Source organism: Mus caroli, chromosome 16 (assembly GCF_900094665.2).
Source record: "Mus caroli chromosome 16, CAROLI_EIJ_v1.1, whole genome shotgun sequence".
Lineage (NCBI taxonomy): Eukaryota > Metazoa > Chordata > Mammalia > Rodentia > Muridae > Mus > Mus caroli.
This window is the reverse complement of record NC_034585.1, coordinates 35,475,585-35,501,735: the sequence shown is the minus strand read 5'-3', so window position 1 is coordinate 35,501,735 and position 26,151 is coordinate 35,475,585. Positions and strand designations below refer to the sequence as shown.

The following is a 26,151-nucleotide window of genomic DNA, read 5'->3' as shown; positions in this document are numbered from 1 at the left end:
CTCTCTCTCTCTCTCTCTCACACACACACACACATACACACACTCGCACACATGCACTCACATATGTATGCACACGCACACCTCACAGGCCTGCACACAAGCAGAACAATCAGAAGGGTCTCATGTCTCCACCTCCCAACAACAGACTGCTTTTCTGTCCTCCCCTAAGAGGGTTCCCATCTCTCAGCTTCTGAACGCCCACCAGGAGCTGCTCAGACAGGGCTATTTCTAGCCTTTGCCTCTTGTGAGGGGTCTTTCCTCAAAGCAATTCACTGCCCTGCTCAGCATTTCCAAACCTGTTCCAAAGTCCGGATCACACAGATCTATTCTCTCCTTACACCCTAGGCAGCTTTTCCTCGGCTTCCTGTGGGGTTTTTGTCTCCCTCGGTTGTTTGTTCCTATAAGGGGTGGGTCTGGGGCTCCAGTCTCTTGCGTACATTTAGTCCAAGTTTCTGTATGTAGGACAGGCTTAGTGAATGGTACTGCACCCCTGCCCAGTGAGCAGCAATGAACAGGGGGAGTACACGCTGAGCTGGCAGACATGGATTGAGTATATCTATCTGTCTTTGTGTTTAGAACTTTGAGGAAGTGACTTTTCCTTATCTGTCCTTGGAGACTGTCCTTACCAAATTGGGATGCTGTCAAGGACTACAGGAAGTGCGTGCACAAACCGGACCTGTGACAGTCGCTTATATACGGGTGATTGTATTTATTATTAGTGAATAGTTGATGGGAGAAAGGGGGAAAGAACTGTCACAAGCCACTTTAGGAAAAAGATAAGACATATCCCAGATGCTCCTAGGGGAACTGCGGGTGCTGTTGGGAGAGGCGGTTCAGCAGGCTCCTCCCTTGCTTCACAGTGGCTCTGTCCCTGCTGAGGGGCGGGAGGTGTTCCCTGCCAGGCCCAAATTGAAAGACTGGAAGAAAATTGTCCCTACACTTTCTTTGCAACCTTGCCTGGCAGCAAGCTCACAGTCCCAGACACAGACAGAAGATCAGAAGCCTTGAGTTAGGTTATTGGGTTGAGGTTACGATAAGGACTGATCAGTTCTAAATGTGGGTGGGATTCCAGGTGCCTGTGCAGGAAGAGAGCAGGCAGTGCTTGCTAGCAGGGTCTCCAGAGCCCTCCCGCATCGGCTTGCCTTTGTTTGCTGCCCTCTTTCTTCAGACAGACCTTGCAGGCCCAAGGTTTTCTATTTCCCAGCTATTCCCTGACCTTTCTGCCTTAACTAAGTACTGTTGTCAACAATGACGGTGTTTTTTGGGCTAACGTTTCCTGCTCTTTAAAAAAGGGCCATTTGGGAAATCCAGTAGGTTGGTGGATAGGGAGAGATAGAAAAGGAAAGAGCAGAGTTCCCTTCAGGCCTCCCAGAGGAAGATGAGAGAAGAAGGGGTTAGAGGAGACGGGGCGCTCAAGGCAAAGGAAAGGAAAAACTCAAAGGAGCAGGGGCCATGAACACAGAGGGTTCCAACTGTGCCTCTTCACCAAGATGGTCTCTCTGTCACCCACCTTGCTGTCTTGGCTGGGCACCTGCACAACTCTTCATGGACACCCAGGTGATGGTCTCAGGTGTATTCTTTCTTTAAACACTTAATTATATTGACTGATTGATTATGTGTGTGTGTGTGTGTGTGTGCTGCACATCACAGTGAGCATGTTGAAGTCAGAGGACAATTTGGATGTGGGTGGATGTTGGCTTTCTTTCCCAGCCATGTGGATACCAGGAATCCAAAGCCACCCTACGAGCTGAGCCCGCGTGGTCCTGAGTGTTTTCTGAGTCAGATGGCTTTACAGGATTCCTCAGCCCCACAGGCCTCATGTTCCAGCTTCCTGTCACCTCCTGTGGTTATTTCTACTTTATCTGCAAAATGTTTGAGTTTTTGAGAGTAGCTGGGGCTGGCATCTTATCCTTGACCCCGTAGACCCTGGAGCTTTGGTTGCCTAGGAGGAAACAGCTGGGTGTGGGCCTCATTTTCATTTCCTGACATTAAAATGATCCTGGCCCTGAAAGAGCACTTCATCTCCTCCAAAAGGGTCTCTAGGGTGGCCCTCATTAGTTACTGCTGACAAAGTGACCCACAGACCAGTTAAGAGCACAGCTGTGTTCGATGGGGGATGGAGGGCAGACGGCTTAATCGGAGTGTTAGAAAGCTCAGGGTCTGCTCAGCCCTAAGTTGAGCTGGGAAAGAAAAAGCTGAGGAGAAGCAGCCAGGGTGGCCTGAGATACTCACCCCTCAACAGCCAGATGAAGGTGATACCGCTCTTGCATGTCTGGAAGGAGCCCACTTTCCAGACAGCTATGGTGGGAATCTCTACCTTTCTCCCAGTCTGCAGTGTCCTTAAAGCAAAATGATGGAAGGGCAGCCAATATTTAAGTCTATGTCATCCTTCCTATAGCTTATAAATATCCCCCACCAGCCGATATGCCACAAAAAAATGAACAGCCAAATAAAGTGAAAGCCACCATTTTTAAGATTTAAACTGCAATGAGGCATGAAACCCGATTCTGATTATAAAAAAAAAAAAAAACATAGCTCAAAAATGTAGTGTGAGCCAATCACAAACATTTCATATGTGTAAAATATTTTTATTTATGTAAAATACATATTCTGGCCCTGTGTGTGAAGTCCTTTCTGTGGTTATTAGTTCTTGCCTAGTATGTGTGAGACCTTTGGTTTAATCTAGCCTAAATTAATCATTTGTCTTAACCCAAAAGAAAGATGGATGGTCTTGGGATAATGACCCTTTCATAGCTTCTAAACAGACAGGATGCTTTTGTGTGCAGTAGGGCATCTGGGATGAGGGTGGGATATTCTCATTTTCGATTGCATCAATAATCAGGCTAGATTCATTAAACCCTCACTCCACGTGTGGTTCTAGCTTGTCCAACCCAACCAAGCCCTTGGCTCTCACAACTGATGTCCAGGGATGGTGCCCTTGCCTTGGCTGTTCTGAGTCCCATCTAATCTACCAAGCCCTTCTCTTCTCTTGGACAAGCGCGTTTTCAGCATCAGGATCTCACTCTCAGTATTTTGGGCCCGCAATAGCGCAATGTCTCATGATCGTTGTCTTAGTCATTTCCCACCAGAGTGTGATCTCACTCTGTGGGAGTGGGAGTGAAATTATGTCTTCGCTCTTTACTTCATTTGCTCTTGTCACACATAGCAAGGTTGCCTGAGCCTTCTTGAAATCACTCACCCTGAGAACTGGCTCTTTGTCAGCTTTGGAGGAAACGCATCCATCCTGTGGAACGAAGTACACCTACCTCCTTACTTTAGCTAAGGAGATATTCCAGTGGGCTTTAGAGGGTGGTGACTGGAACAGTCCGAAGCCCATTTGGGACCTGAAACACTTCACTAGCCAAAGTCAAGGGGGGCAGGAGCAGGGGCGGGCCTGGGTATAGCAAGGTGATTGGAATTCCGCTGGAAGTAACTTCTATTGTGAGTACCTGACCTGAGGCGCTCTGTGTGAACGTGAAAATGAAGAAGACAGAGTAGAGTGGCTCTCCTCCAAGCCCAGGAGTTATGTCACTTGACTTCCATCCTTATCACCTGCCAGATCTGTTACCTCTCTACTTTCCATGTTCCCTTTAACAAGTCCTAGAACTCTCTTTTCCCAAGAGGAAAACTGAAAGTGACCCACAGGATATGATCCAGAAACTCTCACGGCCCCAGAGGTACACCGTGGGCAGAGAATGGTCATAGCTATGGATGTCAACACCTTTCCCTCTGAATGAGAGTCGGACACCGCCTCTGGCTGGATGATTGACTTCCGGGTTTATTAATCTTCCTTCCTAAAGCCTTCCGTGTGCCGGGAACTCTCGGGTCGGCTTAAAAGGGAATTTTTCGTCCCCAAAGCCTAACAGCTTTGTCAGAGTTAATCACCGCAGAGAAAAACTACCTCAGAATCAAGAAGCCCGCCGTCCAGTTCTCCATTGCCAGGGAATTTGGGTTCCACTAGCTGGAGCTTCCCTACCACCTTCCAGTTCTTACAAGAGCATCCTGGAATGGCGCCTAAGGTCTTTCTTCCCATCAACCACTTAGTTCTCTTTTCTCCGAAGTCTTGAGTTCTGAGTTGGTTGACATATTCTTCAAGGCCTAGCACTTTTACGTTTGCAGAATAGACATTTTTCCCCTCTCTTCGGTTAAATTCTAGGTATTTTCCACTACAAAACCGCTACAAAATGAATATATAAATATATGCACTCTAAGCACGTTCATATTAAGCTCTTCTCTGAAGGTAAAAAAAAAAAAATATGAACTAACCAGTACCCCAGAGCTCTTGACTCTAGCTGCATATGTATCAAAAGATGGCCTAGTCGGTCATCACTGGAAAGAGAGGCCCATAGGACTTGCAAACTTTATATGTCCCAATACAGGGGAATGCCAGGGCCAAAATGTGGGAGTGGGTGGATAGGGGAGTGTGGGGGAAGTGTATTGGGGTCTTTTTGGATAGCATTGGAAATGTAAATGAGGAAAATACCTAATAAAAAAATTAGTTCAAAAAAAAAAGTAACAAAATGCGCACAGAAGTTGCCTCTGGGGAGGGGGTGTATGGAGATAAAAGTTTAAGATTTTTAATTTTAGTTTAAGAGGACAAGCAGGCATTTTCTATACTGGAGGATTATAGACTACCTCCGGTACCCCCTTTGAATTATTGTTAACTTTTGAAGTAATAGAAGGGGCTGGACAGATTGCTCAGTGGTTACAAGCACTTGCTGCTCTTGCAAAGGACCATGGCTGAGTTCCCAGCTCCTAGTGGTGGCTCACAACTGCTTATAGCTCCAATTCTAGGGCATATAGCAACTTTCTCTGGACTCTTTGGGCTCCAGGCATGTAAGTGTTACGCAGACATACATGTAAGCACACACACACACCAAATCTTTCTAAAAAGGACATAAGTTAGAAAATATATAAATTTTTACATAAAATTCATGTAAAATAACTTAAGGATATAAGACAATTTAGTAAAAATTACCACAGTCTTTTACCAGCCTTCTAATCATCCAAGCAAATGAACAAACACAAATTTCTTTTTGCTTCAGATCCTCTTTGATTTAAATATTGCTGATTATTAAATTATAAAAAAAACCACACTATTTCTTTATTTCTTTCTCTATCCTTTTTAAAAAGATTTATTTTTATTATATGTAAGTCCATTGTTGCTGTCTTCAGACACATCAGAAGAGGGCATCAGATCTCATTACAGATGGTTGTGAGCCTCCCCATGTGGTTGCTGGGAATTGAACTCAGGACCTCTGGAACAGCAGTCAGTGCTCTTAACTGCTGGGCCACCTCTCTCTATTTCTTCATTTCTGTCCACTGAAATACAACTAGATCATCCCCAGATGTTTTTCTGTCATGCATGTTGCTGCAACATGACACATTTAAGACTGAACTCTGAGAACGGAACCACTGCGTCCTGGTTTGGTGGTCCTGTCTTTGACATCAAGTTGTTCTCCAACGTCCTTTATCCATGTTATAACCCCATCTGCAATATATGAAATCTCATTTCTTTTCTCACTAATATCCTGGATTATTGTATTACATAGTTATTGCCAAATTGATGCCTATTATAGGTTTATTTAATTCTTGCTCCTCACTCTGAGACTTTTTGATTTGAGTAAGCAAACTTCTTTGGTTCTGATAATTACCTTTATAATATTTTTTCCTCTTGTTGTCTTACTGTGTTTTGAGACAGGGTCTTATTATGAGCCCTGGTTGGATGGGATTTGCCATGTGTGTGGATCAGGCTAGCCTTGAACTTGCTTTGATCCTTCTGTTCTGTCCTTTAAGTCACTGTACTACCACATCTGGTGCCATCCTCCTCCTTCAGAGAACCACTACTAGGTCAGTATGAGCTGCTCCCCTTTGTTTTGTTTTGTGTTTGTTTTCGGGTTTTTGTTTTTGTTTTTGTTTTTGGTGGTGATGTGTATTGAACCCAGGGTTTTCACATATTTACATAGAACCCATGAAGTGTTCTGCAGCGCTACAGCCTCAAGTGTGTGGGTTGTGTGTTTGTGTGTATCTCTCTCTCTCTCTCTCTCTCTCTCTCTCTGTGGGTGTTGATACAAGGGACAAAGGTAGATGTTTTCACTCAATAAGTGCACACTTCATTTTACCTCCAAACTACACACGGACACACACACATACACAGACACAGCTCCAACACATTTGCATTTTAAACACAGTGGTAGATATGCAGTATTGGTTCATTTTTCTTCCCACGCTTACACTTTTCATTTGCAGATGAGACAAACTTTATAAAAAAAAAACATTCTTTCTATAGATCTTAAAATAAATATACTGCTAAAACCAAGGGTGAAAAAAGAAAATATTACAAAGTAAAAATGGACATAACAACAAGAATGTATACAGGGGAAAAAAAAACCTAATTGGAAAATTGAAAATACAAAGGATAAAAAAAATGAAAATAAAAAATGTTACAAAGTAAAAATAGGCACGATGACAAGAATGTAGGCAGAAAAAAAAAAAAAAAAAAAAAAAACCCTAACTGGAAATTGAAACTGAAAAGGATCAAAGATCACATCACTGTCAGAGAGAGGTTAGTCCAGGATATAGGGGGTTTAAAAGCATGGTTTTATTATTACTGTCACTGTTGTTTTGTATGTGTACAGGGTGTGTGGGCAGGGTTGAAGGCTCTGTAGATGGAGGGGGGGTAATACTTTCTTCTAGTAAATTCTCAGGTGACTCATTCGTTGCTGTAGAAATGCCGCCTGCATTTGTTGTAATTGATTTCTTCTCCGCAAAATGTATGGATGAGACAAGATAGGGCTACACAGTGCCAAAGAAGAATCTTTGTCAGTTCAATTTAACACATTAGTACTTTTTAAAGAATCCTATTGGCTTCCAACAACTTGTAAATGTGGGCCTCTAGGCATTGGCCAGGGTGGAGATTGTTGTTCTTGGCTAATAATGGAATCATCTGGTCCAGGGTCAAGAAAACCTCAAAAAGGGAGTTGTCCATGTATAAGGTCAATACAGGACATCCACCTCCTGATAACCATTTTATTCATAGAGGAATTGAATCCCATTTCAGTAAATCCTGTTCTTCCCAAATCATTGGATGGATTTGAATCTGGTTTATTTTTTGTTGTCTGGGTCACTTTCTCTCTTGATTCTGAGCCTGGCCATTGCATCCCTTGGAAGTTTAAAGACTTACTTATCATCCTTGTCAAATTTAACTGAACATTTCTTAGCTCAACATTTCCCCTTTTTATATCATGGACAAAGGCAAAGAACCAGATTATTAGATTTTTTTTTTTTTTTGCATTCACTTTTCCAAGGTCCTTTACAATTGCTTTCAAAGCCAGGTCTCCTTTGAAAAGTTTTTTGAATAACTTCTGCAGCATGAGATGAGAGCTGCCAATATGTTGAGTGGCTGACACCCAGGCAGAGAAATCACTGTGGGTCACTCAAGCTATCTACCCTCTTTGTTATCAACCACGAGCTGCCTGATCAAGATATCTTCAGCTTCCCCATGAGCTACTTTCTGTTGCACTTCTCTCTCTCTCTCTCTCTCTCTCTCTCTCTCCAAGACAGGGTTTATCTATGTAGCCCTGCCTGTCCTGGAACTCACTTTGTAGATCAGGCTGGCCTCGTACTCAGAAATCTATCTGCCTCTGCCTCCCAAGTGCTAGGATTAAAGGCGTGCGCCTTCACCACCCGGTAGCACTGCTCTCTTAATGAGAGCAAGAAACACAGGCCAAAGCTTGTTGACTTTCTGTTTTAAAGTGTCCAGAGCATCCACAGTTACTCCATGATCAAGAGTAGTTCTCCAGGCTCACGATACTGAGCCAATCCGTTCTTCTGTATGAGAGCATCACTCTGTAGCCTACTCCATGAAGCACGAAGAATTACAAGGGATGTTATTGCTGCAGATTCTTTCTGCCTGATCATCACATTTGTCAGAATATTTTGATTTCCACATCAACTATTGTCCTGGGAGTAAGGAAGCTTTACATATTTGTTTATAGCCCCAAGGAGCAACAATATCCCTACTTAAAATTTTCCATATTATATCAGTAAATGGAGCATGCATGCCATTGGCAGAAAAAGATGTTCTGAAATTCCTTAAGAACTCAAAAGCAAATGGGCTATGTTGATGCACATTTGCGTTTTGGGGGTTTAACGTCGCAGGCATTTTAAGAGCTGTCGAGATTGGGCATTCTGTCCAATTGTTTACCTGCTGATTTTGTCCCTAATTTTCCTGGAGGAGTCTCTTAAAGCGAGGGAGCATGGATAGAATTTCTAAATCTGATTGACAGGAATGAATATTTGCTGTACATGACTATAAATCTGGGATGTTTAAAGCAAGTGCCAAATGCCTAAATTGGTCTCCTTGAATGTAGGAACAGTAGTTCCCTGTGGAGCAGTGAACCATGCCAGGAAACTTGGTGAGGTTGAGTGGGTTGGAAGCCCCAGAACCTCTGAGAGGGAACCTCTGAGAGGACCTGCTCCTGACCAAGCCCCTGTCATGTGACCACACTCCCTACATAGGTACATGACCTATGGTCACATAAATCAGAACGAAGTTCTCCATACTAATGAGGTACCTAGAGGCCCTGAGGCCAATAAGCTTCCCTTCCCAGACATTCCTCCCTGCAAAAGGTATTTAATCACTAGTCCATCCTGAGAAGGTGGTGCACACCCATTTTCCACCATGAACAATCAATAAACAGTTTGGGACCAAGGACTGTCTCTTTCATCAAGAACTGCCACAGGGAGCATGGAGATAGGCTTCCTCTACAGAGCCGCACGGTCGGCTAAGTCTCCTGCAGAAGGCCCTTCTGTGCTCCCAGACTCCCCATCCCCCCCCCCCCCCCCCTGCTCCTTCTCAGCCTGTGGGCCTCCTTCCTCTGTTCTCAGCTCCTCTGTGACTTCCAACTGCATCTGGATGTCCAGGCATCTGAGAACCCTCGTGACCCTCTGTTCCCGCTTCCGCTTCCTCTGTGTGGTTTCCAGCTGTGACTGGATGCCTGGGAGTCAGGGAACCCCAGCTTTGGCCTCCCACATCTTAGGCTGCATTTTCCCACCCTCTGAGTGGTGGTGTATAGGCGCTTCCCTTAATCCCAGTACCGGATGGTAGCACAGGGTAAATTCAGTTTAGCACTCCAAACTTGGCCTGCCTGGTGGCATTTGCACACCCCAGTGGTGGGGTCAAACACGGAACCACAATTCCCTGCGTAGATGTGCCCAGAAGGTTCTCCACATTGTAGTCCTGCTGAAGGTGCTATAGGCAATACATGACTTTAGTCCAGATGGCAAAATAATGACAGGGATTTTATCCCCCTTTTCACGGTGATGTTTCCTTTTTTTTTTTTTTTTTTGGTTTTTTGAGACAGGGTTTCTCTGTATAGCCCTGACTGTCCTGGAACTCACTTTGTAGACCAGGCTGGCCTCAAACTNAGAAATCCACCTGCCTCTGCCTCCCGAGTGCTGGGATTAAAGGCGTGCGCCACCACACCCGGCTGTTTTGTTTTGTTTTGTTTTTTGATGTTTCCTTTTTTATATTAGCTCCTATGTGTTTCACATTTGTCAACATCAATGGTTTCTTATTCGGGCAACAGAGGACTGAATTTTGCAGTCGTTTGTACAAAGTCATGAAGATGTTACTGTAAATATTTTTGCCCCCTTGAATCTTAACAGATATCTCAATGACTGTATAAAATGCTCTGTCTCAGAGGACTGAGAAGAATCCACACGATTTCAGTCTCTCACTCAGGGCTGTGACTCCATGGGCAAGAGGACCAATCTCCTATCCTCTGCTTCTATTTAAAGAAGCAAACTTCTTATGTTCCTTCTCCTAGGAACAAGTCCTATGCATTGGGTGCCAGTTGCAGGGATTCCGGTGTCTTTCAGTGGCAGCTGAGAAACAAGTCTCAGAAGACAAGGCAGTTCGGCACAACACAATGTAGTAGCCAGTGAGTCTAACCATGACTGATTTATTTTAGGTATATTTAAACATCTGGCGAAAACTAATCTTGTGGTTAGCTCAATCCCACACCCAGAACAAAGCAAACCTAAATCTCTTTGAGGAATAAAGTAAAATGCATATAGATCAGACCAGATGTGACTACATTAAATCTCTTCCTAAAGTACCTCCCATACAGACAGATGCTATTGAATGACTTGGGGAAAAAACTCCAAGTTTATGAGAATGGGTCTGGAGGAAGGTCTGCTGCCAGAAAGTCTCCAGCTACACCAGACTGCACAAAAGCCACCAGGCTAGAAAGCACATCTGCTCCATGCTTCGGGGAGAAAACCAGGTTTTGTGTGCCCTCCCTTGAAGGAACAACCATTGTGTTAACAGTCCAAGTTCCCTCAGTGCAGTGGTTCTCAACCCTTCCTAATACTGGAACCCCAACAGTTCCTCATGTTGTTGTGACACCCCCATCAGAAAATTATTTCTGTTGTTACATCATAACTGTTTTTTGCTACTTTTATGAATCATAATAAATATCTGTGTTTTCCCAGGCTTTTAGGGGACCCCTGTGAAAGGGAGACAGCCCACAGGTTGAGAGCCACTGCCTTAGTGTATGTCTGTGAGCACAAAGACTTCTGTGTCCCCAATGAGGAAGGGCTCTAAAGAGGGCAGACAAAACCCTTGAGGGCCCTGTAGTCCATTCCAAAGATATCAGCTCCTATTCTGAATAAAATACCAGAGGCTTTGTTGTGGAATACCATGACCTGACCAAGTTTACCCAGGGATGATCTTGGCTACGGTGCAGCAATCAGACCAAATGTAGTGTAGGCCAGAAAAGCAGTGACAACGGATCTATGGCAGTCATCTTGAGAAATGGCCATGGCTCAGTCCTAAGTAGTGACTAAGAAGGTGGGATGCTTGAATTCTGAATATGCAATTCTGATGACAGAGCCAGCAGGGTTTGGTTACCACTCGTATGTGAAGAATGAAAGGGGTGTAAGACATTTGGCCTAAACACTGCAATGCCTGAGTTGCTGAGGATATCCCGCAAGAATCTTCCCAATTCTTTCATTTCAACTATTACCTTCCTGTATCTTTTGCTATATCTGGAGTGGCTGTGTTATTCTTTCCTAAAAGGACTATCTTACCTAAGCAAACATTTTTTCTTTTTCCCTTAATTGTTACACTTAAGACTATGCACCCCAACCCATTCCTATAGGCAGTGTCTCACTGTATACCTCTAGGTGTCCTAAAACTCCCTTTGTAGACCAGGCTGGTCATCAACTCACAGAAATCTGCCTGCCTCTGTTTCCCAAGTGATGTGCATAAAGATGTATACCACCACCTTTGCCTTAAAACACACCAGAAGAGGGCATTGGATCTCATTACAGATGGTCCAAAGCCACCATGTGGATGCTGGGAGTTGAACTCAGGACCTCTGGAAGCACAGGCAGTGCTCTTAACCACTGAGCCATCTCTCCACCTCCACCCTTGCCTTAAAATAAATGTTTTGAAAGACAAATAGTGCAAAGAAGCTATTTGATTAGTTAAAATGGGCTTAAAGTCCGTAGTCAGAAGTGAAGGTGCTGCTCCTGGCTGGTCAAGCTTAAGTTTTGTTTCCAGTTTTACACTTGCTGTATTGAGTTCCCATATGTTAACTAGGGAACTCAAGTTGCCTTGGTCTAATGGCCTCCCAGTAAGTCACATTGACCCTGTAAATGCTGCAGTGTCTTAGCTACTCTATATGAATCTTAACATCATTTAGTTCTTTATATTCTTCACCTTCCACTGTGATTATTGTTTAAGAAGCACATAGCTTAAGAGAGTCTTTATATTTTTAAATACATTTTTGTTTTTTTTTTTTGTTTTTTTGGTTTTTTGGTTTTTGCGAGACAGGGTTTCTCTGTATAGTCCTGGCTGTCCTGGAACTCACTTTGTAGACCAGGCTGGCCTCGAACTCAGAAATCCGCCTGCCTCTGCCTCCCGAGTGCTGGGATTAAAGGCGTGCGCCACCACACCCGGCTCAATACATTTTTGTAGGCTTATATTTTTCAAAACCTACTTTAATAAGTGTTCTTAAATGCTTTAACCTTCTTTCTAGTCCATCATTCACCAGAGATAATGGGAAAAAAAGGTTTATAGGGCAAATGAGGCTGTAGACCTGTCTAGAAATAGTTCTTTGGGGCTATTCCAGTCTTCATAGTCAGGATATCATCAGTTCAGTTCACATGAATCAGCAGCAGTAGCCCAATCTACTTGCAAACACCATTCATGAATCAGCAATGGCAGTTCCAATTGGATTGAGTGTGGACGCGACAAGAAGTCGCCAGAACATCACCAGAAGTTCTTTGGTGAGTTTCTCTACACGAAGTCATGACAAATGATGATTAATGAAGAAGGGACGGCAAACCAATGCCACAGCACCATCTGCAAAGCCTATAGACCAGCAAAAAATGGCAAGGTGAACCAATGACAGAATCATCCATTGTCTTTTGGGTCATAATTAATTAAACCCTTTCCAAACATCACGTGTCCTCTCAAGCATCTGCTCCAATAGAATATCACATGCCCCTTTTCCAGGCAGCTTTCAGAAAAACACATGTATGTTCTCGGCAAAATATCTTCCCATGTGTCTGCTTCAGCAAAAACATCTGCTCACATGTTTGTTTCAGCAAAAAACATCCTCTCATAAGACAGGAAAAACATCATGTAATACAACCGAGTCTCCAAATAAACCAGAAATTTCCACTTCACATTTTGTTGTTAGCTTCTAGTTTTGACATTTATTTAGATAATGCTGTCTGAGTGATATTGATCCTTTGGTGGTTTGGGGGCTTTTCTGTGTTAGTCAGTTTTATATTTATACTACAAAATACCTGAAACAAAGAACTTTAAAAGAAGAGTGTTATTTGGTTCAAGTTCTTTTGGTTTTGGAAGTGCAAGTCCAAGACCAAGCAGCCCCGCTGGGTTGGTCTTTTCTTAATGGGATATTATAATGGATGCATATATTGGAGAAAAATGTCGCCGGGCAGTGGTGGTGCACGCCTTTAATCCCAGCACTTGGGAGGCAGAGGCAGGTGGATCTCTGAGTTTGAGGACAGCCAGGTCTACAGAGTGAGTTCCAGGACAGCCAGGACTACACAGAAAAACCCTGTTTCGGGGGGGAAAAATTATGTCATTATTAGGCCATGTATAGAAAGAGTTAAAGAAAGAGTCTGAGGTCCTACAGTCAGCTCATTGTAATTCTGGGGTACATGTCCAGTGAGGATCCATGAAACCTCATTAGGTATCATGTGATTCCTGTGCCCTTCCCCCCAAGTCCAGCAGTCAAAAGTTAGGCCTTTTACAAGTGCTCCACCACTGAGCTACCTTCCCAGTCCTTTGTTTCTTGAACTAGGGTTTCATTATTTAGTCCAGCCTGGCCCAGAATTTACTATATAGCCCAGTCTGGCCCCAAGATCATAATCCTCTGTCTGCTTCCCAAGGGGTGGAATTAAATGTGTGTGCTACCACACATGGGTGTGCTCCATTTCTTAAAGGCCCATTGTGCCTCTCAATACTGCCATATTGGGGACATAATAGATTTGGAGGGGATCATACTCAAGTTATACTTAAGCCACAGCACTCACTGAGGGGACATGTTATGCTTATTTGAGAGGATTTAGTTCTGCCAAATGTAGTGACACACATCTTTATCCTAGTATTCAGGAAGCAGACACAGCAAACTCATGGGTTTGAGGTTAAAGTAGAATCCTGTGAGAAGATCCTATCTTTAAAAATTATTAGGGCTGGGGCTCTAGTTCAGTGGTAGACTACTTCACTCACACTACCCTAGGGTCAATCTTCAGTACTAATAAAAACAAAATGGCATGTGGGAAGGGAGTGTTTAAAAAAAGAATATTAATCAATGGCAAAGGCAAATGAATGAAAGGCAAATGAAGTAGAGTAGACAGACATCTTTCTCATCTACTGTGGGAGAGAAAAGTGTAGATCAAGAAGGTTGCTGTACTGAGAATGGGCTTGGTCCCAGGAGTGTCAAGGACAAGGCTATCTGGAAGAACTACATCAGAGGCTGGGGCTCAGACTCATCAATATGGTGATGCTATGTGGAAGATTCTCTATGGTCGGGTTCCCAAGCTCCACTAAAATAGTTCCACACCCCAGGGCACCCTAGGTCCACACTTGTGCTATGTGTGTATGTCACAGTTACTTCTGATAGCATATAGCCAAGGTAGAATCTAAAGGTGCTGTCATCATTAGAGAAAGGGTCTCCATAAAGACATGTCTGTGATCTTTGCTTCATGGCAGTCATTTTGGGAGACTGCCACAGTGCCATGTGTTGGGTCAGAATGCATCTTGTCCCTACTCTGGTCTGTCCCTGTGAGAAGTTTTGGGAGCTAGGGAGCACAGCTCGTCATCACTGAGGTAGACTCAGGGATACAAGCTCAAATGATATGAGCCGTGTGCTCCCTTGAGGAAGGGAAGAGTTTTAGGTGGTGTCTTTTCTCTTTGACGCTGTCAAAAGTCCTTTGGTTTGGGCTAAAAATATCCGGAACATTGGAGTATATTTTACCTAAGGAGTATACTGGAAAATGCTTTAAGTAGGTGTGGTTTGTGAAGACTTCTCACAGTGTCAGACAGGGTAGGTTTCTTCTGAGGTTCATGGTCCAGTCTTCTCCCTTTGATTTCTTCTTGTGCCAGTTTGCCTCACCTTTCTTCTGTTGCTGTCAAAATTTCTCCTTTCATAAGGACACCAATCACACTGTGTTAAAGTCTCATTGTAATTTAACTATCATTGTAAAAAGTCCCTTGTTAAATATGGCCACATTCTGAGGCATGGGCAAATAGGATTTTGAAGTGTACAACGTTGGAGGAGAGGCTTGTCTTAGCTACTTTTCTCATCACTGTGAGAATAGGACTTAATAGGGCTTAAAAGGGATACGATGCATTGTGATGGGAAGGCACAGCAGTGGGACATGAGGTGCAGTCACATGGTGGCTGTGGTCACATTGCATCTAGTCAGGAAGTAGAGCGAGGTGAACAGTGGTGCTCATCTGGCTTTCCTTGTTTCCCCTCATTAGTTGGTCTGGGATGCTGGTCTGTGGGATGGTGTTACCCACATTTGGCCTGGTTCCTTCCTCCTCAGCTAAGCCTCTCTGAAAACACCTTCAAGTCAGTCACACAGAGAAAGCATGTCTCCTAGGCCAGTCGAGTTGACAAGAATATGGGGTAACTTCACTCGGCCCCACAACAGCCATTTTCACCACGGTCTTTAACTTTCTTGATCTGAACAATATTCCTATTTTTCTCTGGTATTTCATTGTTAGGCATGAAAATTAAGCACAGATTTTGGCTTACAGAACTGATGCAACTTTTGACAAATAAGTGATTAATTGCTGAGCTGGCTGACTTGCAACACATCCCAGGCTTACAGCTCCTGCTCATTTATTCCTTCCAGGACATCATCCTTCTAAAAGATGTTGACCTCATACTGAATATTCTTATCTTGTGTTGTTTCCTCCAGGGAACGTACCCCCTACCACCCAACCCAAGTGCACGGACTTCCAGAGTGCCAACCTCCTCCGAGGCACCAACCTCAAGGTGCAGTTTCTCCTCTTTACCCCCTCGGACCCCAGCTGTGGGCAGCTAGTAGAAGAAGGCAGTGACATCCGGAGCTCTGAGTTCAACGCCAGTCTGGGAACCAAAGTAATTATTCATGGATTCAGGTGAGAGCTAAGCAACCCGTAGGATCTTCTCGGCTAAGACCCAGAGAGACCATAGTGCATGGGGAGATGACGGGGAGATGAAGAGGCATGGGTTTACTGCCCATCACTGCTCATGTCCTTGAAGGAGCCTCATGGAAACCCTGTACACACCGTTTCTCACTCTTCCTGGCACAGAGAGTAAGCCTCTGCTCTGTCTTTATGACCCTGGACGAGCCACTCCAGTTTCCATATCTGGATTAAAACGGAAGGTGGAGGAATAGGCTTATAGGTTCTTGGGCAAAAACCTGTACCTACCATACTGTTATCCCCAGAGTGTGGCTGTACAGCATGATTCATTTGGGACAATGAGGTCACAGGTTTTACGTAGTCACATGGGGATAACAACAGGTACTTTTTTGCCCAGGGTTTTATTTCCTCTTTTTTTCCTTCACTTTTTTTTCCCCATGATTTAACGACTTGAGAAATTTTTGTTTATGATGCTACCTCCATCTTACCCAGAGGTTAGCATTTCTCAGGAGCCGGACAGCTCTGTGATTCTGTGATTTCTGATACCCTACCACAACTCTTTTTTTGTTGTTGTTGTTTTTGTTTTTTTGAGACAGGCTTTCTCTATATAGCCCTGGCTGTCCTGGAACTCACTTTGTAGACCAGGCTGGCCTTGAACTCAGAAATCCGCCTACCTCTGCCTCCCAAGTGCTGGGATTAAAGGTGTGCGCCACCACCGCCCAGCAGGCCCTACCACAACTCAATCACTACCCTTTCCTTCAAACATCTTTTTCCCCCCAAACCCACTGACAAGACCAAAAATAGAGAAAGTTTTTGAGAATAGAGGGCCAGAGTGACTGGAGGGCATATAGAATTGGGGTGCCAATTGGAGAGGTGCCCCCACAACTTCACATCTGGCCCCTTTCTGCTCCAGAGGCCCAGTCACATGTTCCCTTAATTGACATTCTTTATTCTTTTTCCCAACACATTTCTCTAGCAAGTCTTATATTCAGCCACTATCCCAGGCAGAGTGTGTACCTCCAGCCCAGGGAGAGCTGATGGAGCCAGAGGGTTCATCAGGCAGCCCTTCTATTAAACCACTTTCCAGAGCAGATGCCCAGTCTGTACTCCTGTCTCCTTGTTAGCATGCTCGCACTGTCCCACAACAGGGTGCTAGAAAGTCTTTCCACTCTGTTAAGAAAGCTTTCTGGAAATTTTCCATCATTATCTTTCTAGAAAAGTATCATACCGTAGTCTCTAGAAGGACTTTACATCTTGGAAATCACCCAGCCTACCCCTTCGGCCCAGAGGTACTCGGTAAACTGTGTTGTGAATGAATGAAAGGGCATATGAAGAAAAACCTCAAGGGCAGAACCTATACTTTAAAATGAGAATGAAGGCCGTGCATTTTTAACTCTAAGGAACAGAGTTCTCTCTCAAACAGCATAGAGACGGGGCATGCAGACAGTCTGCAGAGCTTTGCACGAAGCGGCAGAGTGAAGGTAGGTGTGGCTGGAATCTGCTGTGTTGTGAGTTGTACATGCAACGAGAGGCCCTTTCGGATCATGTACATGTGTGGATGCTGGAAAGCTCCACGTGTGCTGGTTCCACATCTAGAAGGATGTTTATCTCTCTTCTCAAGGCACTGTATGACTGGCTGCCCTTAGTTTTGACTTCTCCGGCTTAGGGACTAAGTGAGGTTTCTATCAATTGCTATCAGTTTGGCAAGTCATTTTTCTCCCCTGTGTTTTGATTCATGAATAGGGCGTTAGGAACAAAGCCTTCTTGGATCGACAAGTTTATCAGCGCTGTCCTGCGGACAGCGGATGCTAATGTGATCGCAGTGGACTGGGTTTATGGTTCTACGGGCGTGTACTACTCAGCAGTGGAGAATGTGGTCAAGCTGAGCCTGGAGATCTCCCGTTTCCTCAGCAAACTTTTGGTAGGTTCTGGAAGGTTTGGGTTTGTTTTGGCCATGTGTACAGAAAAGGGCAGCCTGACATAAAAAGATTTGCCCTTGGGATCTAGGGCACAAGCAGAGCCAGATTCTTAGGGTGCTAAGAGGCACTGAGCCTCCGCGGGGCCCCCAAGCCACAGTAAGACATGGTATTGCACAAAAATAAGGAATGTTGACTGTGCATAATTTAGTAATCCCTCCTAAGGAATGATGTAATCATAGAATAATCTGAAGTAAGGGAACTGGGAGGGGGTGGGTAGAGCTCAAAAAGTTGCAGAGCTCAAAAAGAAAAACAGTGATGGATGGGAGGCCTGCCCTTGATCTGAAGCATGTGGGTAGGTGTGCAGTGCCCGAGGCCTTTGGTTTTTAGAAGTCTCAAGAAAGCCACTGTGACCCTAGTGGAATCTATTGTCTATTCTAGGAGCTGGGCGTGTCAGAGTCCTCAATCCACATCATTGGTGTCAGTCTGGGGGCTCATGTTGGAGGCATGGTGGGACATTTCTACAAAGGCCAGTTGGGACAGATCACAGGTAAAAAAGATACCTCTCTATGTTTCCTCTCAGTGATTAGAGACAGAGAGATATTGCTCCAGAGACTCATCTGATGTGTGCAGATGGGATGGTGAGCCCACATCCTTATGACCGAGTCATAAAATGATCCCTTGTTTGCATAAAATAGTGTCATTCCTCTGCCATCTCCAGTGTCGAGATAAGAGCCCGTGTATTTGTTTCCAAACCTCAGGACACACATTTATACTATAATGAGCTGTGATTGGGATTTGGTGTGGAAATCACCCCCAGTGTGTTAAATAGCTGCAAAGACAGGGGTTATGTTTCAGTCTTCTGTCTCAGTCAGTAAGGGTGGGGGTTGCCTGGTAACCTGTTATAGGTTACCCTACACTCTTAGTTCTTCAGTTGGACAAGTTAGAATCATGCCTCACAGACTCCTCCCGAGAGGCCCTCTGGGGTGACACCTATTATCATTGTTTTTTCCAAATCGATGGTATTGTTACGTTCATTTTAGAAACAGAAAACTGAGCCATTGAGAGAGTACCACAATGGGCAATAGACCATGAGGTTTCCTGGATTAAAGTGATTCTGGGCTGGTTCTTCCAACCCTGGTCCTGGTCCTGGTTAGATGATGCTCTGAGCTGAACTGGAGGGATTGCTGGGGAAGGCACAGTGTGTGTCCTTGGTGTTTCTGGGAGTTGAGAGGGACGAGGATCCCAAGAGTAGTCTGTTCTTACAGGTCTGGATCCTGCTGGACCAGAGTACACCAGAGCCAGCCTGGAGGAACGCTTGGATGCTGGAGACGCCCTGTTTGTAGAAGCCATCCACACAGACACAGACAGTGAGCTGGGGTGATGTGTCTGGGATGAGGGAGGGCACATAGGTGAAGGCTATGATGCTAGCCCCTGCTCCTGGCAGAGCTTCTGCTATACAGTAGAGAATGTATCAGAATGATTTTGAAAGTCTCTTCCAGCTCTGAGATCATTCTTTGGCTATTATCGTTACTGTGACCACTACTGAGACTAGTAGTTTTATTTTAATCTACCAGTGGGCAGAAGGACTCTCACTCATGAACCAAAACAGTTTGGTAATCTTTCCGATTCAACACCAAACCTTGTGCTGAGGGGTGTTGCTGTCTGCATAACATATGGGGAAATCATGCTGCTTTTTTAGTTTGTGTGCACCTGTCCCCTGAGGATGGAGACGGGGACATTCCACTCCTGGGCACACAGGCCAGTCTGGACTTTCCTTTTTCCCAGGGGACAAGCCTAGGTCAAGAGAGAGAATCTCCCTTCCAATAGTGACCCACACAGGATAGGTCACTTTAATTTTCACTCTACCTTGTCTTTCTGACCATCTGGGAAAGGAGGTGGGCAATCATCCTTATGTCTACTGGAAATAAAATGTCCCCGTAGTGTGTACCAGGCACTGGGCTCAGTGTTAATGCAACAAGAGAAACAATATCTGCTCTAGACCAAAAGGGCTTATATTTCAAGGGAGAGAGATACCTGTGGCTCAGCCCTGTAGGTCTAAAGCATTCTTCTAGCATCCAAAGCTCACAAGGCATGCAACTGGAAGAATCCTGTCTTAGTCAGGGTTTCTATTCCTGCACAAACATCATGACCAAGAAGCAGTTGGGGAAGGAAAGGGTTTATTCAGCTTACACTTTCCACATTACTGTTGATCACCAAAGGATGTCAGGACTGGAACTCAAGCAGGTCAGGAAGCAGGAGCTAATGCAGAGGCCATGGAGGGGTGTTACTTACTGGCTTGCTCAGCTTGCTTTCTTATAGAACCCAAGACTACCAGCCCAGAGATGGTACCACCCACAAGGGGACCTCCCCCCTTGATCACTAACTGAGAAAATGCCCCACAGCTGGATCTCATGGAGGCACTTCCCCAACTGCTTCTTGGTCATGATGTTTGTGCAGGAATAGAAACCCTGACTAAGACAAAGCCCACGCAGTGGTATTGTCCAACCCCTGTCCCCACCGTCACTGCATAGATACATACCAAGGTCCCACAAGCCTGGCTGTGCTTCAACAGTTTGTCTTGCTCATGAGTAAGGTGGGTCCTTTACTTAAGAATCACATCTACGGAGACAGAAACACAACTGTGGTTAACGGAGAATGAGGGAGGAGAAACGAGGAGTTGGTGCCTAATATACAGCTTTAGTTCAGGATAGCAATATTTAGGCAATAAAGGTGGGACAATGACTTCTCACTATAAATGTAGACGATCAGTAATGACACTTAAAGGCACTAGTTGTCTTCTTAAAGATTAAGATGGTAACTTTTGCTATGTGTATTTCATTGTGATTTAAAAAAAAAAGAACCATCGTTTTCCTTACAAAACCAATTTTAAAAATGAAGTAGAACTCTCCCATCTCCAACAAATCTATGTCATGTTTGATTCATCGTTACCTGACATTGGCCCCCTGGGCTTTTTGAAGTTGGAGTTGCTTCTTTAATGAGACAAACTAATGATTCTGCTTATCTGATTGATCTTCACTGAGCTAGGAAGCCAGGCCTGAGAACTCAGCAATGAGCAGGAATATGTAGGTAGGCATCTGTTTATTTGTTCATTCAGTAACGATTTATTAGTCACTCATTGTGAGTCAGATGTGTTGTAGTGGGTGTCAGAGATCCACCAGAAAACAAAACAAAACAAAACAAAAAAACCCAACTAAACAGACAGACAAAAAACAGAGAAATGCCAAAGGCTTCATTCAAGGAAACAGGCCAGATTACAGATTGTTATTATCACATATGTGTGACTATCACACTTTGTGTAAGAAAGCATATTGATAGAGGGTCACTTCAGAGGAGGTTGCTTCAAAAGGGTTATTGGCGAGCATCTGTATAGTAGTCAGGTCTCAGTGGAGGAGAATGGATCAGCCTTGGCAGGATCTAGAAGATTCTGGCTAGAGAAGATGGACAAAGTAAGGCCTGGATGTGGGTGAGTGCCTGACATGTTCTAGGAACAGGAACGAGAACCACACGGTTCAAGTGTAACAGAAAAGGAAGAATTACTTTATTTTATCGGTCAAGTCCGAGTATCCTATAAACTGCTCCTAGTGTGCTTCTTCTCAGTGTGGTTTGCCTTGTGTGGCTTCCCAGCCCTCCGTTTGGAACAAGGACACCGACTCCCAACCACTCTGATGTGGGACTGGGGAAGTATATTTCTGAAGAGGTTAACAGGGCTCTGCCTCTTTCAGATTTGGGTATCCGGATTCCTGTCGGACATGTGGACTACTTTGTCAACGGAGGCCAAGACCAGCCTGGATGCCCCACCTTCTTTCACGCAGGTCAGCAAGTCAGGGGGAGTTAGTATATCCCTGCTCTATAAAATGAGATTACCCACATCTCAGCCAGTGTGGGCCACACAGGGTCGTCCTGATGATGCATGCCCTTCTATGTTTTACAGGGTCTTAGCACATACTTGTTATCTTTGGGGCCCATGAGTGCCAGAGAGTTCTCTGATGCTGGAAGTCTAACTCATGTTTGTGCCATCATCCCAGTCTGTGTCAGGCCAATAACCCCCACTGAGTCGTGAGGCATGATCTGTGGCAAGGCTTACGGGAGCTGCGTTCTCTTCAGAATGTAGCGGTGGCAGAAGCAAGCCATCAGACCACAGAGCTGCCTGGCCAAAGGTTGCTTCATCCAACGTCTTATAAAGCTTATAGAGCTTACAGTCTGCCTCTGCCTCCTGAGGGCTGGCATTGAAGGCATATAATGCTATACCCGCTTCCAAAACTATTGGAAAGATATTTTTAACGAGTTCTCTCCTAAATACATTCCTCTAGAATTCTCTTTTTGAAAGATTTAACACATATTTTAAATTATAAATGAACTTAAATACTTAATACGTAAATAACAAGTAGTTACTATCTGTTTTAAATAATACTAGATCTGTCTAAAGCTAAGCGCCAATGATTGCTCATCCTTCTAGTCTTTTTATGACTAAAATGACTATATTGGCATTTCATTTAGAAATATTAAATGTTGATTTCTGGGCATTTGTAGAATTCTCTTGTTTTATCAAATTCTTAGTATTTTAAGGATTTTTGTTTTGTTTGCTTCTAAGGCAATATCTCATGCTGTAGCCCACGCTGACCTCAAACTCTGAACTCTCCTCCTGCCTCAGCCTCCTGAGTACTGGGATTCCAGCTGTGCACCATCACACCTGGCCCCATTTTAAGAATTCTTTTGACTTTTTTTTCTGCCTGATTTACTGGTTTTTCCAAATATGCTTTTTAGAAATCTTTAATTGCATTCCTGCACTCCTGGTCAGGAGGAATGGTCTGGTTTCCATGGTTGTAGGAACTCTTAGTGGCATTTTCTTCCTATACTTTTCATTTCTTCACAATGTAGTTTGAGAAACAGGGACAGAGACCAGCTGCCCCAGTTCCCTGTTGATGCTAAAAGAGGAACTCTGCAGTAGGGGACACCTGACCATAGGAAGAAGAGAATGGACTGTTTATCCTTACCTGGCAGGCCAAGAAAGAGTCTTGTACAGGGGAAGTCAAAAGACCCTGAGACCCTGCAGGTGGCTTACTCCTTACCTTTTAACTCTTAATTGGGCTGTGGCGCGGGCGCACACGTGTGTGTGTGTGTGTGTGTGTGTGTGTGTGTGTGTGTTGCATGCACATGAGTGGTTGCAACTTTTAAAAAAATAAATGAGCACAATCAAATCAATTGGGGTAATCGGGAAGTTCTTTGGATGAGTTATTGGGCTAGTGAGGTACTGACTGCATGCTTGATTTAAAAGACCAATCGTGAACAGAGGTTCTCAACCTGTGGGTCGCGACCCCTTTGAGGGTCAAACAATCCTTTCAGAGTGTCGCCTAAGACCATCGCAAAACACAGCTATTTACATTATGGTTCATCATGGTAGTGAATGAAGTACAGTTATGAAGTAGCAACAAAAGTAATTATATGGTTGGGGGGGTGGGTCACCACATCGTGAGGAACTGTCTGAAAGGGTTGCAGCATTAGGGAGGCTGAGAACCACTGCTCTGGACTGTCTCTTTGCTGGGTGAGAAAACTGTTTTGTTAGTGGTGGTGAAGAAGATAGATAAGCCAGACACAAGTCTCTCAGCTGTAGAGGTGGTACCCCCTTATTTTGTATGCTCCTTTTTTTTTTTCTGATCACATAAAAATCAATCTCAAATCAAGCCATTTTCTTGACAGGCTAAGCTTCCATAGCTCAGGAAAATTAAAAGGGAAAGAGAGATTGAGGTAGGCAGGTCTGTTAATACTCCAAAGTGTCGCCCAGGGGACAGCGTGGCTATTCATAGCCCTCTGTGGTACAAAACTCAGAAGACTTAAGAGTAAGCAGCAGCGAGGGAGTTTCCGCTGGTCTGGTCCCCAATTGTGATGTACATTTTGTCCCCTCTCAGGTTACAATTACTTGATCTGTGATCACATGAGGGCTGTACACCTCTACGTCAGTGCCCTGGAGAACACCTGCCCACTGATGGCCTTCCCCTGTGCCAGCTACAAGGCCTTCCTCGCAGGAGACTGTCTGGATTGCTTTAACCCTTTCCTGCTCTCCTGTCCGAGGATTGGTAAGACCTCACTCCCTCGGCTAACCTCGGCTTCCCTCAGCTTCCTTATGCTAACCTTGGCAGTTTGGGGGAGTTCTAGCATGAACCATTTGTCACCTCTGTTTTTTTAAAATAGTTTTAAATTTTATAATCTTACGTTTGAATCTTTCTAGCATTTCGAATATGAGTGCCATATTTACACCATCTTTATCCCTTCCTCTCCCCTCTCCAATGCCTCCTCCTTCTCTTCTACAATTATTGTCAAGCATACACACACACACACACACACACACACACACACACGCACAAGCCCATTAGTGCTGCTCTTATTTAACGTTTAAGGCTGTCCACTTGGGATCAGATAACCTCTAAGGGGCTCATCCTGAGGGAAGACTGATTCTCTCTTTCTCTGCAGCCATCGATGGCCTGTAGCTCTTTATCTGGCGGGGGTGGGGGTGGGGAGGCGGTTGTGAGATTTTCCCTATCATGTTGGCACATCAGCGGGTGCTGTGATGGTGCACGTCTTGTTTAGACAATCGCATGGTCAGAGCACCTTTAACCTAGGGTCAAGAGTCTATGCATCTGGGAAGAGGAAACTAACTCATGAGGTGCTCAGCTCATATGCTCAGCTTATATGCTCCCTGCTGGCACGCTTGCTGTCTATGTGCGCCTGGGGGGGATTTCCCAGAGCTGCACGCACGTCCTCTCTAGAAGTGGGAGGTTATGGTGGCCAAATGACATCATCTGGGATAGGGGAGGTGACTAATTGTTGGGCAGGTCATGTATGTCTCTATGTGGTTGCAGCCAGTCTGAAGAAAGGACTCTACAGAAGCTGAGGGATTGGGCCTCTACTCATCTGTGGAATCCATGGTATCTGGTATCGAAGGGAGAAAACCGCAGGCAAAAAAAAAAAAAAAAAAGCTCTCTTTTGGTTCCACAGTTTTGCATTCCCTACCATCCCTAGATGCCACTCGGGATACAGCAGGTTGCTATTGCTCCTACGGTGACATGGTATTAGCCTGACAAAATGGGAAAGGCAGATAGGCAACACACATGGGCATGGTCTCCTCTTCCACAGATAAGTGTCTGACTTCCCTTCAGAGGTGATGGGTCAAGTGGTTGGTAACAGCTACTTCCCACTGTCTGCCCAACCACTCCTTCTGCTCTTCCTCACACTGAACCTCACAGACAATACCTACACACCCTTCCAAGTGTGTTAGCCAAGGTTCTCCACCCAGAGGGTCCTTGTCCTAGCTCTGACTTCACCTCTGAGCACAGTCTCCCCAGCAGTCATCTTTGAGTCTTCAGGACAAACACTTCGCTGTGGCCCCACTAACAGGATATAGGTGCTGTTGAAGCAACTGGGATATGAATTGGCTTGCAAGTTAGACACAAAGCTAGACACAAAACGAGTTTCTTACAGGTATCTACCAAAAATTAGCCAAATGAGGGCAGGAGAAATGGTCCAGCAGTCAGGCTCTTGCCACCAAGCCAGAAAACCATTTGTTCCATCCTCAGGATCCAACTGGTAGAATGAGAGAATTGGCTACCTACTATGAGCTTTCTGACTTGCTTTCTGACTTTCACATGCAAATTCTCCTGGTTCCCCCTAGACCCCCGCTAAACAAACAAACAAACAAACAAACAAACACACAACACATTTAAAATGAGAACTAGTGAATTTGTGGATTGATCTGAAGAATGTCCTTCCTGCTGACTTTCCTGTTTTCACTCCACTGGACTTTTTGTTTTGTTTTGTTGTTTGTTTTTGTTTTGCTGTTGTTGTTTTGCTTGGCTCTTGGGACCCATCACAAAGCATGAGACAGAGCTTGTGTGCAGTCGAGGATCTGTGGAACATAGGGTGCATAGGTGGGTCCACACCTGACTGAGGACTCTGGGTCCTAGAAATGGACTTCTGAAAACGATGCCGTCTTTGCTTCTTTATATCCAGGACTGGTGGGACGAGGTGGTGTCATGATTGAGCCGCTCCCCAAGGAAGTGAAGGTTTATCTCCTGACTACATCCAGTGCCCCGTACTGTGGTGAGTAGCGAGGAAAAGACCTAACGGTGCACTAGCTGGATGCTGGAGGTGTTCATGGTTCCTGTGAGGAATTCATCTAGCCCAGTGCGGGAGCCCAGACAGGGAGTGGTGTGTTTGCAGAGATTTCCTGCGAGGTAGCCTCAGGCAGAACCAGAACAGTGAGAGTGACTCGAAGCAGCACCATTACAGTGGGGGCTCAAGAGCCTCCCTCTGCTGGCATACTCACCCTTCTTTCTCTCCCCATTGAAATGTGCGCTCAGCTGGACTTGGTGGCGCACATCTTTAATCCCAGCACTCAGGAGGCAGAAGCAGGTGAATCTCTGAGTTTGCGGCTTGCTTGGTCTACAGAGTGAGTTTCAAAACATCCAGGGATATACAGAGAAACCCTGCCTTAAAGTGTGTGTGTGTGTGTGTGTGTGTGTGTGTGTGTGTGTGTGTG

The 26,151-nt window shown here is 44.8% G+C and overlaps 1 protein-coding gene across 2 annotated transcripts in view; it reads left to right on the top strand.

Annotated features, from left to right (window-relative positions):
- Positions 1 to 26,151, top strand: part of Pla1a (phospholipase A1 member A) — a 34,827-nt gene that overhangs the window by 1,060 nt on the left and 7,616 nt on the right. The window contains exons 2-9 of one of the 2 annotated variants that reach the window (XM_029470746.1): positions 577 to 699; positions 15,471 to 15,672; positions 17,422 to 17,599; positions 18,036 to 18,144; positions 18,863 to 18,964; positions 21,341 to 21,430; positions 23,525 to 23,692; positions 25,623 to 25,712. In XM_029470746.1, the coding sequence (XP_029326606.1) occupies positions 636 to 699; positions 15,471 to 15,672; positions 17,422 to 17,599; positions 18,036 to 18,144; positions 18,863 to 18,964; positions 21,341 to 21,430; positions 23,525 to 23,692; positions 25,623 to 25,712 (1,003 nt within the window). In that variant the 5' untranslated portion in view covers positions 577 to 635. The remainder of the gene's footprint in view (positions 1 to 576; positions 700 to 15,470; positions 15,673 to 17,421; positions 17,600 to 18,035; positions 18,145 to 18,862; positions 18,965 to 21,340; positions 21,431 to 23,524; positions 23,693 to 25,622; positions 25,713 to 26,151) is intronic. The other variant, XM_021184747.2, reaches the window with a different exon arrangement.